Source organism: Canis lupus, chromosome 5, assembly GCF_003254725.2.
Source record: "Canis lupus dingo isolate Sandy chromosome 5, ASM325472v2, whole genome shotgun sequence".
Classification (NCBI taxonomy): Eukaryota; Metazoa; Chordata; class Mammalia; order Carnivora; family Canidae; genus Canis; species Canis lupus.
Genome location: NC_064247.1, coordinates 38039476 through 38065627, shown reverse-complemented (window position 1 = coordinate 38065627; position 26152 = coordinate 38039476). Strand labels below are relative to the sequence as shown.

Here is a 26152-nt window from a genome sequence, read left to right as displayed (position 1 = left end):
ACAAAGCAGGCACTCAGGAAATTGCTTCATGTAAATGAGCTTGGGTACTGGGGATACACAGATGGAAGACTCAACCTTTGCCCTGGAAGAACACACAACATAATAAAGCCAGAGGCACGAAGGAACAGTACATGGTACGCTACGTGGTGCCAGGACAGAGGCATGCCCAGAGGCGAGAGTTCCAAGACAAAGCGTCTAACTCCCCTCACTGGAGTGTGGGAGGAGCTATCCCTTCTGGGGGAGGGAACGCTTGGCATAAAACACACTGGGGCCATGGAAGGGGAAGGTTAGCATACCTAGCGAGACAAGCACAGCACTCTGGTGAAAACACCAGCAGTTCCACTGAGTCATAAGAGACACAAAGGGGTGAATGAGAAAAGGTGAACATTATGAGGAGGTGAGGCTGGAAGGGCTGGGAGGGACCAGACCCTGAAAGGCCTTAAAGATGCAGCAAAGCACAGAAAACAAATGTTTTCTCTTAAATATATTTAGAAGACCCCAAAGGTTGTAAGCCAGAAGGAAAAAGTGGCTGGATATCAGCTGGGGTGTGGTTATAAGGACCAGGGCAAGCTGGGATGCTCTGACAGGAGTGCACTGGGAGGAGAGAGCAGACTCCAGGGCTCCCCTTGGGGGCTGGAAAGACAGTCTAGTCCATAGTTGGATGAAGGAGGAGGGACAGAGAGTCCAGGGTGACTGAGAGGTGCCTGACTTTGGAATGTCAATTAACCAAAAGACAGTGTGGGAGGGGAAGTGATATACTGGGATACACACTTGCAGAGCTGAGATACCTAGAGAGGCACCCAGAAAAGACTTTCAAAGGGTCTCTGCACAGAAGAGTGGTCTGGCCTGGAGGTATAGACAGTGTAGAGTGCAGTGTCTGTAGAGAGAACGAGATCAGAAGGAGGCTACAGACCACCAGCAAAGGTGTGGCCAGAGGGAGAAGCAGAAAGAACATGGGAAAGATCAGGCTGGGTCAGCTCTTCCTCATCCTCTCATTCTCAGCTTCAAGACCTCACCCCTCAACTAAGTCACCCTGGACTCCCGAAGTTTTGGTCAGGTTCTCTCTGTGATCCTGCATCTCCTGGCAGGTGCCTCCTGCAGCATTTACCAAGGCACTTCTGGTGTCCAGCATAGTGCCCAGCTGGCAGATGCATTCAAAAATACATTTGTAGAGTGAACTGTATCTCTGTGGCAGCACTTCCTACCCTTAGGCACGTGGGCCACCACCTCCTCACTGTGACCCTAAGAGAATGGAGAGCCTGCCACCCACCTCTCGGTAACTAGCACACTCCTCTACGGGGACAACATTCTCCTACAAATGCGTCCCGCAGGTGGCCATAGGAAGGAAGGATTTGGTAATGCCACCACTGAGCGGTCCTACCAATGCAGGCCTGGTAACAGAAACACATCCAACTTCCACGTTCTGACGTCTTTCCCTTTCCAAGTGTTTTGCTTCTTTCTCCCTAACCCTAGAAGCTAATCTAAATTTCGTTTTTATGTTACTGCCTGGTAAGTACTGAAATATTTATATTTTATTTTTATTTGAGAGTGAGAGAGAGAAAGATGAGCATGAACAGGGGAGGGGCGGAGGGAGAAGCAGATTCCTTGCTGAGTGGGGAGCCCACATTGGGCTGGATCCTGGGACTCTGGGATCATGACCTGAGCTGAAAGAAGACACATAACCAACTGAGCCACCCAGGTGCCCAGAAATATTTACATTTTTTTAAAGCAAACTTTGAAAACAGGTAAGATCGCTCCAAATAACTGTTTCTTTTTTTCTTTTTAAGAGATTTTATTTATTCATGAGAGACACACAGAGAGGCAGAGACACAGGCAGAGTGACAAGCAGGCTCTATGCAGGGAGCCCGATGCAGGACTTGATCCCAGGACCCTGGGATCACGCCCTGAGCCCAAGGCAGAAGCTCAACCACTGAGCATCCCTAATTTTACTTATGTCAGTAAAAATCTTCAAAATAAACTGCAATGACTAAAAATATTAATGCCACACACACGTGTCTATTTTACTGTAAATGCTCACAGTATTTCTTTAGAACAGAGAGGCCAAGCTAGGTACAAATGTGCAAACAGCTGTCATTAGCAAAGATGTCTGAGGGTTTCCTTCCCAGACTTACTATACTGCTGCCTGTCAATAATGTCGGGAACTTACTTCATGCGCCAAACTGCAAAATCTATGAAGTGGGATAGATTCAACTAGGCAGAGCAGCCCAAATCATATGGGGCAGTAAACACCAAATCGAGAATTTCAAAATAAACTGGTTGGGCTTTGCTCTTAAGTGCCCAATAGCTACTGTGAATGTCAGAACCACCAGGGCTGAGAAATTAATGCTAATGGGTGGTCTGTAAGACGTTCTACTATAGCCCCACAGCTACCCACTTATAAAATATCTGTGTAGTAGATGATCATTCAGTAGGTTATAATAAACACTAACTGGCAAGATACAAAGTCTTCAGTTTTAAAACCATGATTCTCAGTGCAATATTTCTTCTGCCCCAGACTTGTAACCGCTCTTTGTACCTGTTTAAATAAAATACATCCTAGCTCTTAACATAAGCTGGAATCTTTTTTCCAGCCCTATAATTTGCCCTTTTAGAGGCTACTTTAGGTAGCAATTAAGGTGTATTATCATAAATGAGATCCTGCCCGGGTCATCTTGCCAACAAAAGAGGAAGGTACCGGTTTAGCAAGACTAATAATTGTCCTGCAACCTCTCTCCCGTAAAGGACGGGCCAATGCCAACTACCAAGGCCCCTCTCTGGATGCCCTGGTAGATTTGGCTTCTCTGGGTGCAGAAAACAGCCACAATGGGCAAAGTGAGATGAGATACCAGGAGAATGGCAGGCCTTTATCTGATCATCCTTATATGCCCAATGGCTACTTGCTGGGCTTGTCCCACATTTCCCTTGGTTCCAGAGAAGCCTAATTTCCCTGAAGAAAGGCATAAGGACTTCCCTGCGATCCGAGCAGTGGCATGAGCAGCTTCTAGCATTTGAGATAGGCTACAGAGCTTGCATTTGCTCTTCTAGAACAACTTTACTCAGATAAAAGTACTTTTGACATTTTTAAATAAAAACGCAGATGGCTTTATTTATATTTCAAAAAAGAAATCGAGTATCAGTAGATATGAGATTTCTGTTCTTGTATGTTTTCATTGCTTTCTGCAATATAATGGTATTTTAAATTCATTTAAGAACTGAATGGCTCCAAACAGCTAATATTAAAAATCATTTTTATATAGACTTCTGACAGTACCTGCATGTTTCCTTTATGGTTTCACTTAATATGTGTGATTATTTGATCCACAAGTGTTACCCCAATACATTTTAGGCTCCATGAGGGCATTGCCTGGATTCACTGATTTAGAATAGTCAGTAAAACCATTTGGTTTGTTTTATTCTTCTTGGCTTACGAATATCCACTGGATTTTAAAAAATACTTTAAAATGCCAGTTTCAAGGTCTCCAGGAAGTAAAATGCTTAATTATTAACCATTAGTGATATTAAAATATTTATACGCCTTTTAGTTCTACTTAATTGAATTTGGTAGAAAGTAGAGTAATGGGGGTAGTGCTTTACTCGGCAGATAACAGCATTATCAGTTTGTCTGAAAAAGTAAGGCTTCAGACAGATCTTTCTTTGGAGACCCTATATGGATTTGTCTGAAATCATCTGTGTTAATGGAATGTTGTTACCCACAGGCGCTACAAGTGAAACAAGTTCGTGTTTCAAAATGGAATTTCATAAAGAAATCCACTGCATGAGTTACTCCCACCACAGAACTGTAAATCTTAGATCCATTTTAAGTGCTCTGTCATACACTTTGGGTAGAGTTAAGAAGCCCTGAGCACCCACACCAACGTGTCCCTTTGTGGGGGTGGGGGTGGGGGTGGGGGTATTTTCACCTCACAACTCAAGGCAAAAGACTGGGGCATGATTCAGGATAAACGAGCACAGGAATGTTCTAGAAGGTGAAAGAGACTTATATTCATGATTTTACCTGATCTGTCCACGAACCAGAGGTCTGTTCTTTGTCCTATTCATGTTTGAATCAAATGGCACCTCAAAAAACTGCAAAAAGAAAAAAAAAAAAGAGAAGACATTAAATATAACATGAAACAATTCTTCTGTTCTGCTTCAGTTCTATACTTTTTGTCCACAGTAAATGTCATTTTAATTTTGATAATATGAACTCACACTCTTGGCACTCAATGGAGGAAAATTCTCTGGGAGAGACATATTTAAAAATTATATGCAGAGGCACCTGGGCGGCTCAGTGGTTGAGCACCTGCCTTTGGCTCAGGGTATGATCCTGGGGTCCTGAGATGGAGTCCTGCATCAGGCTCCCTGCATGGAGCCTGCTTCTCTCTCTGCCTGTGTTTCTGCCTCTCTCTGTGTGTCTCTCATGGGTAAATAAAATCTTAAAAAAAAAAAAAAGTTTCAAAAAAAGGTAAAAATTATATGCATTAGTTGTTTAGAATATGCACAGTTCCACTTTGATCCATCTGGAAAACCACTTGTTAAATATACAGTTTTTTCCTTCAGTCACTGTTATGGGTATAAAGCTTCACTGCTCCAGAGGATTTCAGAACCTTCCATTCATCCCCAAGCCTGTGAATTAACTAAGAATAAATGTACCCTGGGAAATGGGGGACTAAAGTGAAGAGCCAAAGCTGAAGTAATTAAGACCCCAAGGGAAACTGTGCACAACCAACATGGCACTACCGTGACTAGATTAACTACCCCTCTCTCTGCCTGGGGCAGTTCCCTTTTACACCTGTGGTCCCAGCATCATTAACAGCAACCCTTTTTATTCTCAAAGCATCCCCATTTGGATGACACACTGGTATGGTCACCCCGACGATGAGGTACTGGATCTGCTCTCAAGAAATTCACACTATCATGTAGGGCTCAGCAAGCTATGACTCAGGGGCCACAGCCAGCCTGCACCTGCTTCTCTATGGCTCACAAAATGATAATGTTTTTTTTAATGCCTGGAAAAATAAATCCAAAGAGGAAGAATATTCTGTGACATGCGAAAATTATAGGAGAGTCAGATTTCAGTGTCTGTAAATAGAGTTGTGTTGGAATTCACCCACACCCACTTGTCTATGCCTTGCTATGGCTGCTTCCACACCACAATGGCCAGGTCGAGGAGTTGCAACGGAAATGGCACGGGCCAGAAAACCTAGAATATTTACTCTCTGGCCCTTTACTAAAAAAGGTTTACCATCCTTTAATGTAACAGAAAGACTGGGATACAGATGATTATAGTAATAGGCCTAGTAGAGTGAAAGGGAGATGTGCTAAAATGGGCTCTGAGCCAGCCAGGGCAGGGCAAACATCCTTCAAGCACTCTTACACAGACTTAAAGACTCAGCAGGAGTCGGATGCTTTAAGGGGAGTGGAGGGAAGAAAAGAGCAGTCCAGACGCAAGGGGAAGCATACAGAAAGAAAGGCACAGGAGGCAGAAACTTCATGATATGCTCGAGTAGCTAGAAAGAGTTGAGAGTAGCACAGAGGTTAAAGGTCCAGGCTTTGTAGTGAGAGATGACGGTTATGTTTCAGCTTTACCAACTACTACTGGCTTCGTAACACTGTCTGAAAGCCTGTTTCCTCATCCGTTAAGTGAGGGTGATAATATGTAACTAGCAAGGTCAATGTGTGGATTAATAAGACATTGACCTACAGCATAATGACCGGCAGAGACAAAGTGCTTAATAATGACTAATTTAACCACTGTTGTCATCAGTGTCGCTGGATGGCTGGAGATGAAGCTCCAGAGGTAGGTGGAGGGCCAGATCATGGAGAGCTTCACACGCCTTGCTAACATGTAGGAGATGGATTTGGGGCAATTGCTATGACTGCCACTTGGATGGTGGTTTTGGCTATCACGGACTGGGTGCAGATGGTGTGGGCCTAGCAAGGTCTGCGGCAGTGGAGATGAAGAGGATCCAATACCCTGCTATACCCTCTAACCTACAAGCCTTACCCAAGGATCTACCCCATGGATTTACTCTCCTGGTTTTTTTTTTTTCTTTTTTTAGGATTTATTTATATGAGAGACAGAGAGAGCAGAGGAGAGGGGTAGAGGCAGAGGAAGAAGCAGACTCCCTGCTGAGCAGGGAGCCCAATGCAGAGCTCTATCCCAGGACCCTGAGATCATGACCTGGGCCGAAGGCAGACGCTTTGCTCACTGAGCCACCCAGGTGCCCCTCACTCTCCCATCTTTATGCAGAACCACAAAGTGTGCAACCCTGACCGGATGGGTCCCAAGCTCTAATTTTGTAGTATCACTTGATTGCTAGTGTTTTTCTTTTGGATGTTTTAACGTAATCGCAAGTTCAATGTGTTCCAAACTGAACTCAATGCATTTCCATGAAAATCAAGTACTTCTCCAGAGGTTTTGTTTTGTTTTTTGGTCAAATGTATCACTTTTTCTCTTTTAACTCATATCAAAATCTTTACAATCAGCTCGGATTTCTTCTATTCATTTCTTCTATATTCAGTTCATCACTAAGTTCTGATAATCTGGGCTTCATAATATCTCTCAAATCTACCCTTCCCATTTCACTGAACTATTATTACTTGTACAGAATCATAATAGAACTACTTGCTCAAAAATATTTAATGTTCTCCTCACTGTTCATTCCCCAGTGGACTTGGAAAGTCCAAATTTTTTATAAGTTACACTGGTTAAAGGCCAACGCTTATCTCACCCCATCACTACTTCCAACCTTATCACTTACTTTACCTCTATCCCTTCATCACTTGTCACTATCCTGCAAACACAGCCAAGTGCCCCTGGGAGTCAGAGACTCAAGCAGCTTTTAAGTCTAAGGCTGGAGGAAATAGTTGATACCTGGAGCCTTAGCTTCTTAGGTAGTAGATGAGAATAATCCCTCTACCCAATGAGGTTGCTAGGAGGATTTAGGAAGATGGTGTACAATGCCACACTGTAGCACATCACGTAAAGAGCTTCTGCTCATTTCTCACCTACATCTGTACCCATTCATCAGCCTGACATCCTCTGATTCTTTACCTAACAAACTCAACCTTCCATCAAGACCAAGTTCAAGTTCAACCACCCAAACCGAAGCCCTAACCTCTGACTTGATGTGATCTCTTCTTCCTTTCTACCCGCATGGCACTTGTCTCAACCACTGGGAAGTGTGGTTGAACCCTGTGTAAAACTGAAATAATGCACATGAAATACATACTTGTCAAGAATTACACAATTTCAAAAGCAGCAGATCAGGTAAATAAATCTGTGTATGATTTCATACCACATTGATATCAATGTAGCTGGTCAAGAACATACAGATTATCCATTTTTAGGTCCAATCTTTTTTATTTTTAACTTTACCACAGTATAACTGACATACAATACCTGCATATAAAGTATATATTGTGGTTAAGTTTTGACTTATAACTATACCCATGAAGATATCACTACAGCCTTGATACTATGCCTATCCATCATTCCCAAATTTTGTCATGCCTTGCTGTAATGCCCTCCACACCTACAGTTCTTTCTCAGACAGCCACTGAACCACTTTGAGCCCCTATAGATTACTTGCATTTTCTAGATCTTTATGTAAACAGAATTTTATAATAGGCACTCTTTCTGTCCAGACTTTTTTTCACTAGGCATAATTATTTTGGGATCATCAAATTGCTTGGTGTATCAATAGTTCATTCCTTTTTATTACTGAGCAATATTCTATACACAGTAATACCCACAAGTATAGATCTATTCACTTGATGGATATTTGGGTTGTTTCCAGTTTGGGGCTACTACAAAAAAGTAGCTATAAACATTTGTGTTTAAGTCTTTGTGTGGGCATATTTTTTTCCTTATAAATAGAGGGCATCATATAGCAGGTATATGTTGAAATTGCATAAAAAGCTATTAAGCTGTTTCACAAAGGGGACTGCCACTTTATATTCCTACTAGCAGTGTCTAAGAGTTCTACTTCCAGGCCCTTCAAGAACTCAGTTTTGGGTCATCTTCTGTGGCAAGGAACTACAACCGTCCGAGGTGCTTGCCGAGGACAGAGGGAATATGGAATGGCTGGCAGAAAAAGGTAGTTATAAACACCAGCTGTGGTCCTGTGACTAGGGGCAGAAACAAGGAATGTAATAATTCTGAGTACTTTTCTCTTATTTTAATATAATCATATTCATATGTATAAACCAAAGTTTTTATTCCTCTCTCCCATTCTGCTACCATTCAATAGATGCTAATAGTATTTAATCTCGTGTCTCAGAATTTAGGTTATACAGCATCAAGAAGGATTGTGACCCAGCTTGAAGAGAAAGGAACATCACCAAAGACGCAGAAAGGGACTAGAGAATTCTGGATTGTAAGATGGATCATTTCATCATGTTTGGCATAAACACAATTTTGCTATCACCTTATTTGGAAGCTAAGTTTGGCAGAAGTGTGTCTAAGTGCTAAGCTGACTAGGAGTGAACTGTGAAGGCCACTGTGTTTGTGTTGTGTCAGTTTAGTTATGCAGGAACTACACTGCCCACATTTCTGTTCCTGCACAGCTGGAGGGCTCAGGATAGCCACAGAGCTTGCACGTTATCTGGAAGCTGGAAATGAAGTGGTAGCCATGCTCACACTTGGAAAACTGGTATACGCCCAGGCACTACTGCAGCTCACACCCCACTGTTGAAGATCTGTTGGCTGCCCTCGTGGCCTGGAGGCACAATGGGTCTGTAGCTTCTCCAGCTCCTGCCAGCTCTCTGGGCTGTAGCCAAGCCCTGAGCTGCTCCACTTCTCATTAATACTGAACCGAGTCTGTGCTCTTCTGCAGGTTACCTGCATCATCAAAGCTGCCGGCTTGGAAGCAGCAACAAACACGGGTTCTATTTTGTTCTGATGAGTCTCATCTCAACTTTGTAGATTTCAGGTGGCTCTTCCTCTCCTCTCTTCTCTGTTCTGCTTACTTCGGCCTGGCGCCAGGTACAGGCACAGCAGCTTTCCAGACTGCTTCACTCCCAGTACCGCATCGCTGTGAGTCCCTAGAACACATCCCTTAAATAACTCACAGTGCTTCTGATGTTCTGATCAAACCCCAATAGAGGCTGCTTCTCTGTCGCTGTCAACGGTGCCACTATTTAAAAGTATTCGACTTCACACTATGCTCATCTTATCTGGAGTTCTGAATGACAGGCTTCCTGGGATATGTGAATTAATAATTTTTCATGTGAAAGAGAGCTATGCAAATAGGCACAGATAATTGATTAAATGAGCCATCAGTGAAATTAATATATACATTTGTAGATTGTATTTCATTCGTTTTACAATGATTTACAAAGTGTTAAAGAATTCTTTGCCCCTGAAAGTCTATATTCTTTATGGAACTAGTTCAAGTTACATGTAATTAAAATGTTCTGTTTAAATTCCCTCCCTACCCCGACATTCAAACACATCCTATAGGTACTTGAAATAATCTTTTCTTTGCAATCTATTAATTTAATTTCCCGGGATGAATGAGGATTCCAATTACAAATCATGTTATTCAAATGCTGGTAAGGTGTTACCTAATATAACACAGAAATTCCTATCAATAACTATTCTAGTAGATCTGAAGTCTTAGCTCAGGAACTGAATGAATTATTTTATCTGGATGAAGAAAGGATATTAGCTTGTCTGTGTTTCTGATATGCCAGCCACCCAAAGATGGGAACTGAGGTCTAGAACCAACTAGAACGTACAATCCAGCTTCAGGGTACCAGAACTTGGCAGGAGCATCTGACTTCCATGAACGCTTACATTTCCCAGACAAGCAACATCTGGGTAGAAAGAGCACGCTAACCATGCTCACCAAGACTGATGGTTCATTTCAGTGAGTGCTTGACAAGCCTTCCTAGCCCCAGGGGACCAGAGTTCATCCTGCTACTTTATTCCGTTTTTCATGCATTTTCTACAATGCTTTTCAGTTGGGTTTACTGCTTTTAATCAGAGATCTCAAGCACATTTCCAAAACACATTGTAGAGTTAGATGAGAAATTTAAAGAGTTTAGAACCCATAGCTGACTTAATCTACTTGCATTTTTTTCCTGTGCTTGATAATAATTTTTTCATAATGTTCTTATCATTTCAGCTGCCTGCAACTACTTCTGGAGCATTTAAGTGAAACTTCTGCAATTGGTGTTAAAAATAAAATACAAATGCAGTATTACCAACTCTTAGGATATACTGCTCTGCCCCTTTTTTCACATACTCTGACTACTTACTTTGAATAACGGCACAAGTAATTTAGACTGCAGTGAACACCATCTGGACGGCTGCTCAGGCCACACTGGTTCTCTCGGGGCCCAGGCTTGTGCATGACCTGCCTGTGGAAGGCTCTGCTTACTGGCTCTCCAATGGCCATATAACCCAGTATCCATACCTGACACAGTGATTGGCTTACTGAATGGGTATCTGATTCAAACTGGGCCCTTGAGCATCTTTCCTGGGATTTTACAAATAAAAGACCAGGAAAAGAAATCCTCCCTTCTTTTCGGTTGTTGGTGTCCATGGACTGGGGTAGAGGGAAGTGGAGAAAAGACCCAACATGGGTTCCTGGGGTCCAGTTACCTCTGAGGCTCCATCCTCTGGCCCTTTGCAGTTTTGGTCAGCCCTGTATGGGGCTGTACCTCTGGCCTCCAGTGGCCTCATACATGAAGACTGTAAACTATTTTGAAGGCAGAGCAATGTGTTGAACATGAGGGAATATTTGCTCTTTCCTTCAGCAAACAATTTACTTTCTTCCAACTATGTTCATTTACAAAAAAAAGTTTCTTAGTCTCTTTCCTTATAAAAATCCAACCGAATTCTTTTCATTTTGAACTTTTTCCTTTTTACTCAGGTTCCCTACCTCACTGTCTTCCTTCCAGTCATATAATCCCTCCCCCACTGACAGCCCCATTTCTTACCCACCAGTGATCTGATCATCTGTTCTAGCAGTTGGCCCCTGTGGCTGCTAATGGTAGAAGGACAACTCAAAGTAGCTCAAAGAGAAGTGGAGCTTTCTCTCTCACAACAGGGTGGTACTTGCTTTTAGGAGTTACTAGATTCGGTGTCAAATGGGCCACCATGATTCCAGATCTTATGACACCTTGAATGTGCTTGGCATATTCCTGCTTGTAGGCCCTTCCCATGGAGCAGCCAAAATGGCACTGGCAGCCTCAGACTCCCAAGCTCCTGGCAATCCAGGAGTAAAGTTGCTTTCTTGACAGCTCTAAAAGTCCAGAACCATCCTCATGGCTAGGGGGTGAGGTGACTATCCAATGAGCAAGGGAGGGGTGCTGGTGGAGAGACACCACGCTGCGGTATCTCCCGCAAGCTACAAATGTTATCTTCTCTACAGGGAAGAAAAATGCTATTACCAGAAGAAAGTAGGAAGATGTTAGGCAGACAGAAGCAGTGAAATTATTTATGACTCACCATAAAACTGACAACACCCCAAATCACTTCATTTCACAAGTCATACTTATAAAGTAACTTGCCTACAGTAGAAAAGGTACTCCCAGTATAAGTATTTGAAAGGCATTAATCAATATGAACATAAAAATTTCTATTAATTTGTGTCTCATAATCACTTCAGGAATCAATTTAATAGTTCTATTTAATGTTGGAGGAAATGGATCATTGTTTTCTCCTCATTCCCACATGCTGAAGATACAGGACACTATCACACTAATGGATAAATATTTATTAGGAGATATTACACCATGCTTTAATATTAGTAATTATTATTACTCCAAAGAGCTGATGTTCAGATATAAAATGTACCTATCAATTAATCCTAACAGATAATGTGTCCTTATGATACTATGGCATTTCACGAGTGAAAATGACACAGATACCAAGGGTGGATAGATAACCTGCCCCACGTGATGAACTTTCCTATTCTTACTCTGATTAATTAAACGCTACACAAAAAGTAGATGTATTCTAGAGATGTCTGTAAGTCAGGCTCAGAAAATATTGACTTTGATAACAAGGTGCAACTTTTTCTTTCTCTACGTCGAATCATGAGAGCAACATTCTTCTCGAGACTCAATGGAGAAACAAACATGTGAACCTTGCCGGAGTTTGTTTTTCCATCCATCTTGTCAAAGCTGTCAACAAGTGTTTGTCATTCCAATAGGGCTCACAGCTTCCAAGGTCCAAGATAATGTCTCAATCAATCTCAGACCAAGTTAAAAGGGATGCTTAAAAAAAATAAATAAAGGGGAGAGGCCCCTTATCCACCAGGATTCCACATGTCATTACTTTCAGCTTACAAGTCGGCTAAGATACCTAGCCAGCCATTACTCTTTGGCTGTTACCAATGTTCTACTGCCATAACCGCAAATAAACAAGTGAAGTAAGACTCCTTGTACCCTCCCATTGATTTTTCCCCACGAGGCATCTGAAGCAACCAGTGCATATGTGCTCTGGCATTCTTCAGAAGTGGCTTTTCATCTCAGGTGGTGACTGGGGCAATGTGCCCCTCTAAACATGTGACTCGAGCCATCTATCTCTTATTAAGCTGTATTTGAAGGCTTCACTCTTCATGGAAAATAACAGAAAGGCCTAAAAGGTCACCCAGCACTTTTAAGAGACCCAGAGGACCACAACCTATAACAACCTATAAGGAACAAAACTCAGAAAGTCTCATCAATTTTGACCAGCTTCAAAAACAATACGATAGGTCACCCGTTCTCCTGTCCGAGAGATCTCGATTAGTAACACTGCTTTCTGAAAAAGTGGAAGGAAAATATTTCAAAATATTTACAAGATTTGTCTCTGGGTAGAAAGATACGGGGTGATTTATTATCTTTCGCCCTTCTGTATTTTACAATTGCCTATAAAAACCATGTGCTTTCTACCTCAGAAAAAAAGATAATAAAATATTTTACATAAATGACACAACTACAGTATCTGGACAGACCCTCTTTCAGCTAAATAATAAAGAATTTCTGAACTATATCATTTCAGAAATTAGCATAAAACCCATATTTATGGAGCCTTAGCCAATCAGAACTCCCCTCCCCCCTGCAGAAAGAATCACAGGAGAACAAAACATTGATCCTGAGTATTTCCCAAGTACCCCCATTTTCTTTTCTTTTTTTTAAAGCCTTAAAGGTTTTATTTCACTTTTCTTTTTCTTTTTTCCCTGGAAATCTTTGACACTTATTTTTATTTATTTATTCTTTGTATATATATTTTTTATTGGAGTTCAATTTGCCAACATATAGCAAAACACCCAATGCTCATCCCGTCAAGTGCCCCCCTCAGTGCCTGTCACCTAGTCACCCCAACCCCCCACCCACTTCCCCTTCTGCTACCCCTAGTTCGTTTCCCAGAGTTAGGAGTCTCTCATGTTTTGTCACCCTCACTGATATTTCCCACTGATTTTCTCTCCTTTCCTCTTTATTCCCTTTCACTATTTTTTATATTCCCCAAATGAATGAGACCATAGAATGTTTGTCCTTCTCCGATTGACTTATTTCACTCAGCATAATACCCGCCAGTTCCATCCACGTCGAAGCAAATGGCGGGTATTTGTCATTTCTGATGGCTGAGTAATATTCCATTGTATACATAGTCCACATCTTCTTTATCTATTCATCTTTCAATGGACACTGTGGCTCCTTCCACAGTTTGGCTATTGTGACATTGCTGCTACAAACATGGGGTACAGGTGTCCCGGCATTTCACTGCATCTGTATCTTTGCCCATTTTCCACAGTGGGCTCAGTGTCTTTCCTTGAATGCCACCCCCACTTCTCCCCTAGGTTTTATAGCAGCCTCTTTATTACTTCCTGGTACTGGTCCAGATCCCCCGTACCAATTTCTCACACAGCAGCCAAAGTGATCTTTCTGGACACAAGCTGGCCCGCAGGGCTTCCCTGGGTGGCCCTCGGAGCCACCCGCCCACCTGCTGGGAACCACCTGCCAGGAGCGCAGTGGCCAGCTCCTCATCCATCCCCGTCTGGCCACCTCGGTCACTGTCCCAGGACTCGCTGCATCGCCCTGCAGTCAGCTTCTCTTGGCACGGGTGCTGGGGAGACGTGGAGTGTGCTGGAAAGCCCACCCTCCCCGCCACAAGTTCATTACCCCCAGTTTCACATGGCTCTTCCGCCTGGGCTGGCCTGCACAACCTTTCCTGCTAACTTGGCTGCGCCTCTTCATGAGGAGGTTTCAGGTCTGGCCACTCTCAGGCACCTCCCAGCTCCTCCCTTCCATGCGCTACATCTAACAGGACACTATCCTATCCTGCTCTCACCCCTGTGGACTCGGACATGGACACGTGGTCCCTCCACCCGGGCTGGTTGGTTCCCTCCCACCTCCCAGGAAAGCTATCTCATCAACTATCCCTTTTCTCTGCAGCATATTCAGCTTGTGGCTTTTGGCTAGATTACCCTTATCTATACCTAAACATGTTTAATTTCCCCCAGCCCAAGCCCTCCCCCCAAGCCCCACATATACCCCGATGTCACTATCTGACTTTAGTACAAGATTAGCATCTGGAAAAGAGAGACCATGGTCTCTCTTCCTAGTATTTGTGAAGTCTGGGGCCCACATCTGAGCCAGCATGATCAGTAGCAGGGGGTGTCCAGGGTGAGGCTAAGTGCCCTCCAAAACCTCCAAATAAGCTCAAAGGAATTTCTGCTCTAACAGCTGCCAAGGAGTATAATCCCATCTTTGCAAAAAACCATTTTTAAAATAGTTTATTCGGAAGTCCAGTTTTGAAGCACAAATAAATGTACTAAAGCCCACTAACGGCTGTTATATGAACAGACTTAGATTGCAAAATTAAAAAAAAAAAAAACCCACACTTTTTTAACTAGGGCTGGAGAGATGAGAAAACCTTTCCTCAACTAGTGCTATGCTTCATCATAATCTAATATGGACACAAGGCTATCATATTTATTAAATCCTTGTGGATCCCTCCACAACTGTAAAACAAAATAGGCATGCTTACGGACAACATTAACAGTGATAAAATAATATGGCAAGAGTCTGACCTCGGAAACAGCTTCTTAAAATGCCACAAAGAGTTTAAATATCCACTCTTTAAAAAAAAAAAAAAAAGACATGAACATTTTTAAAAGGCAAGAAATAAGTAAAATCTCCTTTTCTAGTACTCCGTGGCAGAAGAATGGTAGGAGACTCAGAAAAGGAAAGGTTATACCACGTGTTGAGCAATAAAACTGGCAAATCCACAGCAGTTCAAATGCGGCTCTCACGTACATCTGGTCACCACAACGGGCCAGGGCCAGGGGCTAGAGAAATCATTAAGCAATCTGAGAACTCCCAAACAAAGAAACTGTAAAATGCTGAACTATAAAGCAAAGGAAACACACTTAATCCCTCAGGAGTTGCAGTATGTATTTCAACTGGGTTATCCTTTCCCTCGTAAGGACACAGCAATACACCAGAACCTGGAGTGACACAATATCTCCACTGTACGCATGTAGGCACAAAGCCAGCCTGCTCCAGCACTCCTGGCACCTGTTGGTTTAATCATCACATTGCTCTGCACAGCAGAGAAAAAGGGAAGGAGGGAGCCAAAAGGAGGTGGCCAAGGATGGGGGGTAGGGTGGGAATGGGGGGAAAAACCCATGTCCCGTTCATTTTGCCCATTAGATAATATATACCTTTGAAAAAAATAGTTAACACATTCTTTCTGTAAATTTTCAGTAACATGTTGAGAGCTTAGCACGTTTCTTCTAAGATTACAGTTTATTTTTGAACTTTGGAGACTATACGACTGGGAAGGGAAATAATCTGGTTTGCTAGGAGACACCAACTTTCTGAGCAAATGTTATCTTAGCAAAGTGACTTGAAACCTCTGCTTAAATGACCCTCCTTGTTCCTTCTGTCTCTGAGATTCTGTGCTGGGGGGAATATTTAACACATATTTAGACGTTAGTAAAACTTCTCTGCTGCCCGTTTCCCCCACAATCCTAAAATAGTCTCTAACCAATTCACTAAAATGAGGTTCAAAACGACTTACTAAAAATCTTCATGTTTAAAGCAAGTATCATACAAAATGTGCTTCTTTATGAATTTTAGTTTATTTTTATTTATTTTTATTTATTTTTTGAATTTTAGTTTAAAAAACCAGTATGGTGAATTAAAACAATGACTATCAAAAGAATAATAAATAAATGATAAGAGAAATAATGACACTTGCATCAAAGGGTAAAAACAGCACATAAAATACATTGGGACATTTTCAAAGAGGGCTTAAGAAAGTGTTATATGGTAGTCACTAAGCAACATACTTCTGACAGATTTTACAATTGTTCCTGTTCCTATAGGTATTGCTTTCCCTTCAACCTGGTTTCCTAGAAATGCCTTAATTGTGAGTCTGATTACGTTCAGAACATATGTCTAAGTGTGGACCCGGACCATCCGTCCCTCTGCTGAAAGCCATGAAACGGCTGAAAATTCCTTTGATCGGGCAAGACATTTGTCACACACAGTGCACCGGACATTGGGTAATATCCCAGAACCCTCAAAAGTTGAAATATGTGGCTTCTTTCCTGAAAAGCCGAACAAAGACTTGTAATGCACTCTAAGTGTGGTCACTGTGTTCTAAGAGGGTAGTATATGCAGGCACCACCTTCCAGAATGATCTGAAAATAACAAAGAGGTCAATCCACACACAAAATATTTCTGGTCCTCCTCCAGTCTGGACTGAACTGTGGAAAATGTTTACTCTTCTAAGACATATGGCTACAAATTCCTACTTACTAGGAGTTACTAGAAAAGAAAAGGTACAGTAGGGTTCAGAGGCTTGTTCTGAGTTTTTCAAGGGCAACTTTCTTTACAAGTTTTAATTTAATGACTTAAAAATGGCATACAGAGAACTTAAATATTTCTAACTTTTCTGCCAAGTATCAGCTGATCCCCAGAAAGCATGCGACATTTCAAGACACCTGTGAATTACAGCAACTGATGTGTGACTATGAACTTATTATTAGTAAGATTATACAGCTAGATAAGTGGCATTTGGTAATCAAATCCCAATATTTAAAGAATAATAACAGATAGAATAATGGTGTATGGTGACAGTTATCCTGGTGAACACAGCTTAAGGTACAAAATTGCTGAATTGCTATGTTGTACACTTGAAACTAACATAACACTAATATATAAAATATAAACTTTTATAACAACTATACAAAAAATAAAAAATCTTAAAAATAAAGAATTACAACAGATTACACCCCTGTATGGTTCCTGTCTGCATCACAGCTTTCTGTGTCAGGCAATTCTTACAATATTAGGAATACACACACACACAATTTTCTGTTTGTACAACAACTTGCGTAAAAGTAGCAATCTAATTTTCTGACAAACGTGAATTAAAGGAAGAGTGTTAATGTCTTAAGGAAATACTTCCAAGGGGCACCTGGGTGGCTCAGCTGTTGAGTATCTATCTGCCTCACGCCTCAGGGCGTGATCTTGGGGTCCTGGGATCGAGTCCCATATTAGGCTCCCCACAGGGAGCCTGCTTCTCCCTCTACCTGTGTTTCTGCCTCTCTCTGTGTCTCTCATGAATAAATAAATAAAATCTTAAAAAAAAAAAAAAGAAATACTTCCAAACAAAAAAGGTTTTAGTTTTACTGACTACCTATCTTTTGAGTTTCTTCTTAAAGACACTAGTGGGAGGGCAGGTTTCCTGAGAGATGCTCTTCCTAGAGACAGTGGAATCTGTGGATGGTCCCCATCCTAGCATTGAAGACGATAAAATAACACATGATGGAAAGCTGGCTCTGGACTAAATTTTAAACACTATCCCAAGTCATATTTTACAGGTAGAACATTTTAAAACTTAACTGAGTGCATTTCTAATGAGAGATGTCACTTTAGAAATGTCAAACGGCCCACAATTCTCAATTTAATGCAATCTTTATATCTTAAAAGATCTTCCAGATCACGTACTGCTTCTCTTAAGGGAGACAGAGAAATTCTAAATTATACGTGCCAGGATAAAACATTAAGTAACAACTGCCGCGATCATTCCCACAAAATCTATAGCAAATAAAAAGGTAAACAGACCCTTTATCATTAAATCTGTAATGATATGAAATACTGTTAGATAATAAATGCTTTATAAGAAAATAGTCTGCAATGCCAAATTACCTGACCATTATTTCATTTAGTTTAGCCTACCCAGATGCCTGCGACTTTTATTCTATAATAAGGATAGACTAAAATACCCCCACTTTCTTATAAAAGATAGGCTTTATAGGAATAACGCAAATTACTAAGATAAGTTACATGGGGGAGGGTGTGTTGGGATTCTGTCAATGATCTTTAATAGATAGATAAATTAGCACTATAACTTCTGATCAGGTTTGCATATCCTAGATAATAGCCGTGTGAGTTTTTGAAAGAATATATAAGGAACAGCAATAAAGCAGAAACCAGTTTAAATCAATTATGTTTTCAAAATGCTAAGTTAAGTATATTTGAGACAAAATTTCCTTCACCATTTATCACAATGTGATGACTTAAAAAATTCTATTAAAAGTTTTTTTTTAAAGAAAATACCACTGCAAGTACCACTTGCAAGTACCACTGCAAGGTTTTGAAAGCTATGGAACCAAGAAACCAGTTCTAACACTGCATTTAAATGAAGAATAGGCTCACTGAGGATTATTGGCTGCATATATTACATATTTAATAATCTAAATTCTGTATGGTCTCATAAGAGGTCAATGAGATTACTCAATATAAAATGCTTAACATTGAAAATAAAAACAAGCAGGAATATGAAAACAAGAATATATTATTTCAATATCACTTATAAATGAAAAAGGAAAATGTTCTTTACAAAGGCAATAAGAACTCTACGTTTAATGATTAATGATCCACTCTAAATTTAATTATAAATTAATGGCTTAATTTATGGTTTACTATTAATTCAGTGGTGGGTCTATGATTTTTTTTTGTTCTGTTTTCAAAGTTTTTATTGTAATAAAGGAGAGAAATAATAAACACGAAGAATAAATTACACAGATATATGTGGCTATATTCTTTTAAAAAGATTTGCACATGGTTTGGAAATATTTTAAAGCATTAAATGTTACATTTCCCAAATCATAATAAATCTTTTTAGGTTTTCCAAAACACATTAGAAATGTAAAATGTTCACCACAAATACTTTGGAAGGTGAGTTTGAAGGTGGAAGGTCCTTAAAGATCACAGGTCAAACAGACTTCTAGAATAAGCATCTTTTATAAAAGGTTTCTTCACTTTTAAGAACACTTTTCCAAAATTATTATTTCCCAGAGCTTGATTTGTGTGCCGCTGCAGCTTGCTAAGTCCACATTTCTCAGAATTTTAGTTTTATGTTTATTATTACTATAGCATGCTCTAGTTTGCTCAAGAATTTACAGACATTTAGAGTGGCAATGTTGGCCACGATCCAATAAGTACTACAAGCTGAAACCATTTTTGATACTAAATACTGGAGGCAACAAAGGGATCCTCCTTGGTTTAAATAAGGCTTCAAACATACACATCTGTAGCTTTTCCATTTTGAGTTGTGATGGCAATGAACAAAACATTTAAGTCTACAATCACTGCACAACTTTATTATATTGCCAAGAAATCCCATTGGCTCATTTTGGCATAAAAAATGTAACTAGGCTACTTCATTTGAAACTTTCTTAAGTAACTTCCATTATAAAATTATAAAATCTTTTTTTTATTAGCTTTCCACTTGAAAAAAACAGTACATGTTTATAGCTATGAATGTAGTAATACAGGAAACAGATTTTGTTATGGGGTAACCAGCAAGTTTATGATGAATAAATAATTGAGAGTTCCCAGCTAATATTGTGAGCATTTGTTAAAATCCTTGTCTCTCATGGTAACTGTACAAAGCTTTATCAAAGCAGGTGAAAATCTATGATTAGTTTCATAATTGAATGAAGATAATAGAGCAGCAAAATATAGAGCACCAATGGGACAGTGCTTCTTTTATGCTGATAAAGCTACAGCAATGCACTGATTTATTTTTTGAATTAGGAACCATGTACTACTATTAGTTATTATTTGTTGAGGGTTGACTGTTTCCAAGCCTGTGCCAGGTGTTCTGTGCATTAATCACTGTCTCAGGTAATCTTCATTGCAATTCTGATAGGTAGGTAGGAAGTACCACTATCAGCATTTGAAGGATGAGGGAAGCCAACCCCCCACTGCCCCCTAGTAATTAACCTAGGTTGTGAGGCTTGGATTCGAAACTAGTCTACTCCAGAGTCCCTGTGTTTAATCACTACCCTACAAACTACATAGCATTTTATGCTTGAGCAAGAGGCAAGAGCCAGCATGAGACTGTAAGGCAGTGCGAGATAAAGACCATGGCTCCAGCTCAAGAGCCTAGCTCTGAGATAGGGTACTTATATATGAAATAATAAGAGGCAGTATGTTAAGATTCATGGAAATGCAGATAATATCTGCCAGTGATGAGTTCAGAAGAATGTCAGATTAAGATTCTGAACACTGGTATATCCAAACTTTGGCCCACCAGGCACCAGGGTAAAAAGGCACCTGAGAAATTTGGGGCAAAAATCTGTTTCTTATGTGGCTAGCACCCAAGAACTTGGGCTGACCTTCACATGTAACCCTTGCCACCAATACAGCAGTTAGCTTCAGGAGGGTAAGAGAACATGCTTCAAATTGACTTCATTCTTCTCAAAAAGAGCCACTGGTATGTTTACCGGCAGTGGAATCACTTATAAATCATTAGGCATAATCCCAATACCCAATAACACAGGCTTGGTGAATGTAAATTTTGCTTTATCCATATGACGGCACAGTCTACAAAAGTTTAAAAAATTTTTCAAAGCAAATAATATTTAGTGATCTGGGAAGTTCATGACTTCGTATAAAAAGAAAAAAAGTCAGATTTCATGGCATGTCCTATATAGTATGCCTATTAGTGAGTGTATACTGAAAAAAATTAGACAAGAACTATAAACCAACATAGTATGAGTGAGTAATACCATTTCTATTCATATGTATCCTTTAAAGATCATATTTTTAAGAAATAGTTGATAGAATTGGAATCAGAGTATTGAGATTTAGTTTATTTTAATGTAGAAAGACTGCTAGGCTGTAGAAGTATGTTGAAATGTACTGACATGCGTCCACTATTCAAGAACATTTTGGAATTAAAAGAGCTCTGATAAAATTACAAAAAACAAGCCAATAAACAAAATGGAAAATAGGCAATTTGTTGAAGGACATGCCAATTAGTTTAAATTCATAAAATGCATTTAAAACTGAAAATTACGATGATTTCCCAATTTGGAAGAGATTTTTTTCCTCCTAGAATGTTTGGACTCAACTCCTCCATTACTTTTGACACTCAGTATAGTAGACTTTCCACTCCACTTTAATGCTATTTATTTTTCCTCCCTTCATTATCATTTTGCAGTGATGTATTTTAGAAAGTTCTTACGGTCTCACATAAACATCCTAACCATGCTGTTTTAATACTATCCTTCCAATTTTCTGTATTAAACATTTAATATGTCATAACTCACACAGGGAAAATTATTTTTAATCTCCTCATCTCCGTTCAGTGTTTTAAGAAGAGTTGTAATTATTAATTTACTTTAATTTAATTTAGGATACATTGATTTCCAAAAGGAGAACCGTGAGGTTAAAAGGTACAAGTATGGGCAGCCCCGGTGGCTCAGAGGTTTAGCGCTGCCTTCGGCCCAGGGTGTGATCCTGGAGACCCAGGATCAAGTCCCATGCCCACATCGGGCTCCCTGCATGGAGCCTGCTTCTCCCCCTGCCTGTGTGTCTGCACCCCCACCCCCCCGTCTCTCATGCATAAATAAATAAAATCTTAAAAAAAAAAGAAAGGTACAAGTATTTTTGGATCTACCAAACATGTGCATATTACATATATACTGTTAAAATCTAATATTTTTTCATCTAACACTCATAAACTTCTTGTGTCATTAAACAGTATCTGGAAATGTGATTTTTAAAGACATTGTATAGTATTCCACTATCTGGAAAAAACATACTTTAACTGATCCCATTTTGGTATGTTGAAATTATCTCTAGTATATTTATAATATAAAGTATTTGCATACATTTTGATAGCTTATTGTGAAAAAAATTCTAGAAATGTAAATGTTGGGTTGAAGGGAATTTACATTTTTAAGAAGTTTAAACTATGCTTCTCAAATTTCCCTCCAGAAAGATCACCCCAATTTACGGTCTGACCAGCAGTGAGGAGGCCTGCCTTCCAACATCCTCCCAAGCTGCAGGTAGAACATTTTAAGATAAAAGAACCACGGAAAAGTGTCTAAGCATGTAATGGCTCATTCGCTCCCTCACCCTCAGATAGCCTTCTTCATCAGCACATGCAAATATATGTATGAATAACTGTAGACCTCTCTCTCTGTCCACTTGAACTATACTTACTTCCTAACACTGTCAAACTGGAGCTCTTGTTCTGCTAACCTCATTAGGAAGATGATTAAAAAAAATAGAAATATGTAAGAGATTCACTGTAAGCTCTGATGTGTACGTATCAAGAAGACAGGTAGGTATGGTATCTAAACAACCAAGGTCTCAACTGTGCTGTATGGCAGGAAATTTCCTAAAACATCAGTATGCTACAGCCAAGCCAGTATCCAGGCTCTGTACTGTGCTAGAGTTCCACAGATGTTCCTAGGGGGGGAAGTGTGGATGGGAGCACATGGGCTCTCTCTCATTTCTTACAATTGCATGCCAAGCTGTGACGATCTTCAAGATGAAGAGTCCAATTTAAAAACCACCCAGTATGTTTAATTTACTCACATCTTAGTCAAAGAACTACTACTTCGGGAGGTATACTTTGTGATATTAAGTTGAACGGCACTGCTGCTTTCTTCCCTTATGAGTAAGCTAGTTGATTTCAAAATCCTCTCCCAGGGTGAACTACACAACACATATTCTTTGGGAACAGGTCTAATCTCCTTTTTATGTGCTCGCTACCCCTTTTCGGAGGTGAAAACATCTGTGTCCCACATATAAAACAAAATTAGGCATCTTACAGAGTTATTCCATGCTGAAATGCTATCTGATGAAGGCAGATGCTTTTCAATTTCCAGTACGAACAACCATTAAGGTAGTTCTAAGACCCGGTTAATTTTTTTTCCAGAAAACAAACATTTTCTAACATAGGAGTTATTTACTCAAGCAAGTAGAGAAGGGAACTTTTATTTTTATCTCCTTCATATTCTTTAAGAGGACATTAACAAGCATGTAAGTATTCCCATCAATAATATTCCTAAAGGTCACCAGTGTCAGGGACAACTCAGTGAAACATAAAAAACTATACTCTTTAAAGATCTATATGTAATGGATTTTGGAGAATCATTGCTTTTTTCCTTCGGGCACTGGCATTTGTTGAATCTGAAGACATTATGGAGTCTACATCATGAAGCCTTTAATCACAAGTAACTGAGGGGTTATTATTAATAGTTATGGTGTCAAAAGGAATCCTTTAGCACCAAAGCAAAGAAGATATAAAAAGTCATCAGAAACATGGACCCAAAGGAACAACATTATGGACATCAGAGTTCCCCTCTGTAAAAATGCAAGTTGTTCAGCATTTCTACTACTGAACATATTTGACAAAAAGAAGAGATTTCTATATGATAACAGAGAGTCTCACGTATGCCCTATAAAGCACATCAATTCAGGCTAATACTTAACTAATTAAGATTACATTGGAACTAATGAAAAGTCTGAGTTAGAGACTTTTTTTTTTAAAGGATGTTTCCTTAATTTCAATTACAAAAAAAATGTCATGAATTTAAACCTTACTATTTAGTCATTTTTTTCATCATTCCTACTAAAATCAGGATGAAACTGCTCTCCATTTAGGAGACTCTCTATAGTATCATCTAATAGTTTTAACATTATATTTTGTGTTGATAGTGATGGCCAGCACTTGAAATGGTTGATAATCAAATGTTTAAGTATCCTCAGGTATATTTTATCAAGTACATTATGTCACACATCATGTATAATTATAAATCATGGGGCATACAAAAATAGACACAATACCCATACTCAAAGACTACTCTTAACAGTAAGAAATTCTTCAAGAACTTTATCATCTTAATTTAATTTGAAAAAAAAAACAATATTGGATTTCTTTAGAAATATTCCATAATTTGAACCTCTCACAAATCTAGTTAGCACAAATCAATGTAATCTAAGTATAGCTATAATAATACAGATTAGCAGATAACGAGAGGCTCCCTCAAAGCTTCCTTTAGTGCATGAGCCACAACAATTCCCTTGTTTAGATGCAAATACATATTTTAAAATACTGTGATTATTTAAAAAAATACATTCAACTGTTACATTTTTTATTTTTTGTTTCCATAAGAAGTATAGAAAGTCCCAGCAGCCCAATCTAACTAAATGAATACAAAGCTTAATTACAACACAAAGTAGTTTCAAAATAGTGTTTCTAATAAAAAAACTTATTGACTAAATGGCTCATTTTTAATAAATTTGATGGACGTCCCAGGATATTTTATAAAATCTACAATAACCCAGGCATTTTCCTGTTCCTTTGTAAAGAACTTGACAAACACTACACATCATCTCTATAAATAAGCTACCAAAGTTACATCACAAATTTTTAACTTAAAACTTTCAACAAAACCCTCAAAATTGATTGAGTCATACTGTTTCATTCAGGAATTAAATAAACCCAAAATGAACTACCCTTAAAAAATATAATGGTTAAAGTTCTAATTAGACAATTTGTTCACCATGATTGGATTATTAAATTTCTTGGGTAACATTGCACACTTTTTCTCAAATACTAACTAAAATTTTTTTATGTTACGATTTGACATCGGCATAAACAAAGGAAAAACACAAAATAACCCGGACTGTTCTTTGGTAGAGAGATTTCCTAATGCAACAGACACATTCTTTTTCTCCTTCTCAAATAATTTAATGGTTTAGGAGGTTAAATTCCATATACATCCTACCGAAAATTTAATACTTTATATAAACAAATAGCCTGCAATAGGTCCATTTATCGTAAGACTTAAAAAAAAATACATCAAATGGTATTTTTTAAGATTAGGGGAAAACTATGGATAGAAAATGTTGAAACACAAACTGCTATGCCCACATGCTGCTCTCTCCATTCACTAAAATGCTTACAAATTCAAAGCAATAGAAAGCAGAGAATCAAGGAAAGGAATATTTAGTAATACAAGGATCATACCTCCGTGTCGTATAAACTGATCCATCAGTCATTTCACTTCAGATGAAGCTTTCTTAGGTAACAGATTTGACCATCTACACTTATTCTCCTTCGAAATTTAAAATAACAAAATTACAGAACCTGTTTCACATACACATCTTGGGCACAAGCGATCACACAGCTGTGGAGATCTACGTCTCAAATATCAAAAATTCCTGATACAATAAAATGGTGTAAACTTAAACCACCCATTCCTAATCCAATTACTTTATCTCCTCACCTCATCTGCAATGATTTCATGATGTTTGGGTAAAGAATGATGTGGCATTTTGTTCGTGATTAAATTCTAATGTAGAACTTAGGAATATAACGGGAAATGAAACCCAAACAAAAGCAAATTTAAGTGCTTTGACATAGATATAAATAATAAAAATGCACATGCTAAAAAGGAAAAGTCTAGTTACTAGGAAATCATAAACAATCTGCTTATTCATTGTTTTATAATTTAATTTCCCTACTTCTTTTAGGCAGAAGCGCCTCTAAATGAAATGGACTCTGTCAAAGAGCTACTGGCTGTGGTTTCAGGCTCCTTTTTAATTACTTTCTGGCTGATGAATGTCAGTATTGCAACACACATATCAACATTCTTCAGGACACTGGGTTTGTCGGTTTCATAATACTCCTGTGCCTGTGCTATTCTCACCACAGTAACAATATGGGCTGCGGTATTATCATTTAAGAGAAAACTTTGCTTTATAATATTTCCTAATATAGATTTCTAAATTATGACCAGTAGGATATTTGAAATGGGCTGCTTTGTCTGTCTTATTTGCTCCATCCAGTATGTTTCATGGTATAACATGAACATCTGGTCACACATTC

General features: G+C 39.3%; 1 protein-coding gene across 1 annotated transcript in view; it reads right to left on the bottom strand.

Annotated features, from left to right (window-relative positions):
- Positions 1–26152, bottom strand: part of LOC112647325 (protoheme IX farnesyltransferase, mitochondrial) — a 127321-nt gene that overhangs the window by 34095 nt on the left and 67074 nt on the right. Inside the window, exon 5 of the mRNA XM_025428325.3 lies at positions 4016–4086. Within this exon, the coding sequence (XP_025284110.1) occupies positions 4016–4086 (71 nt within the window). The remainder of the gene's footprint in view (positions 1–4015; positions 4087–26152) is intronic.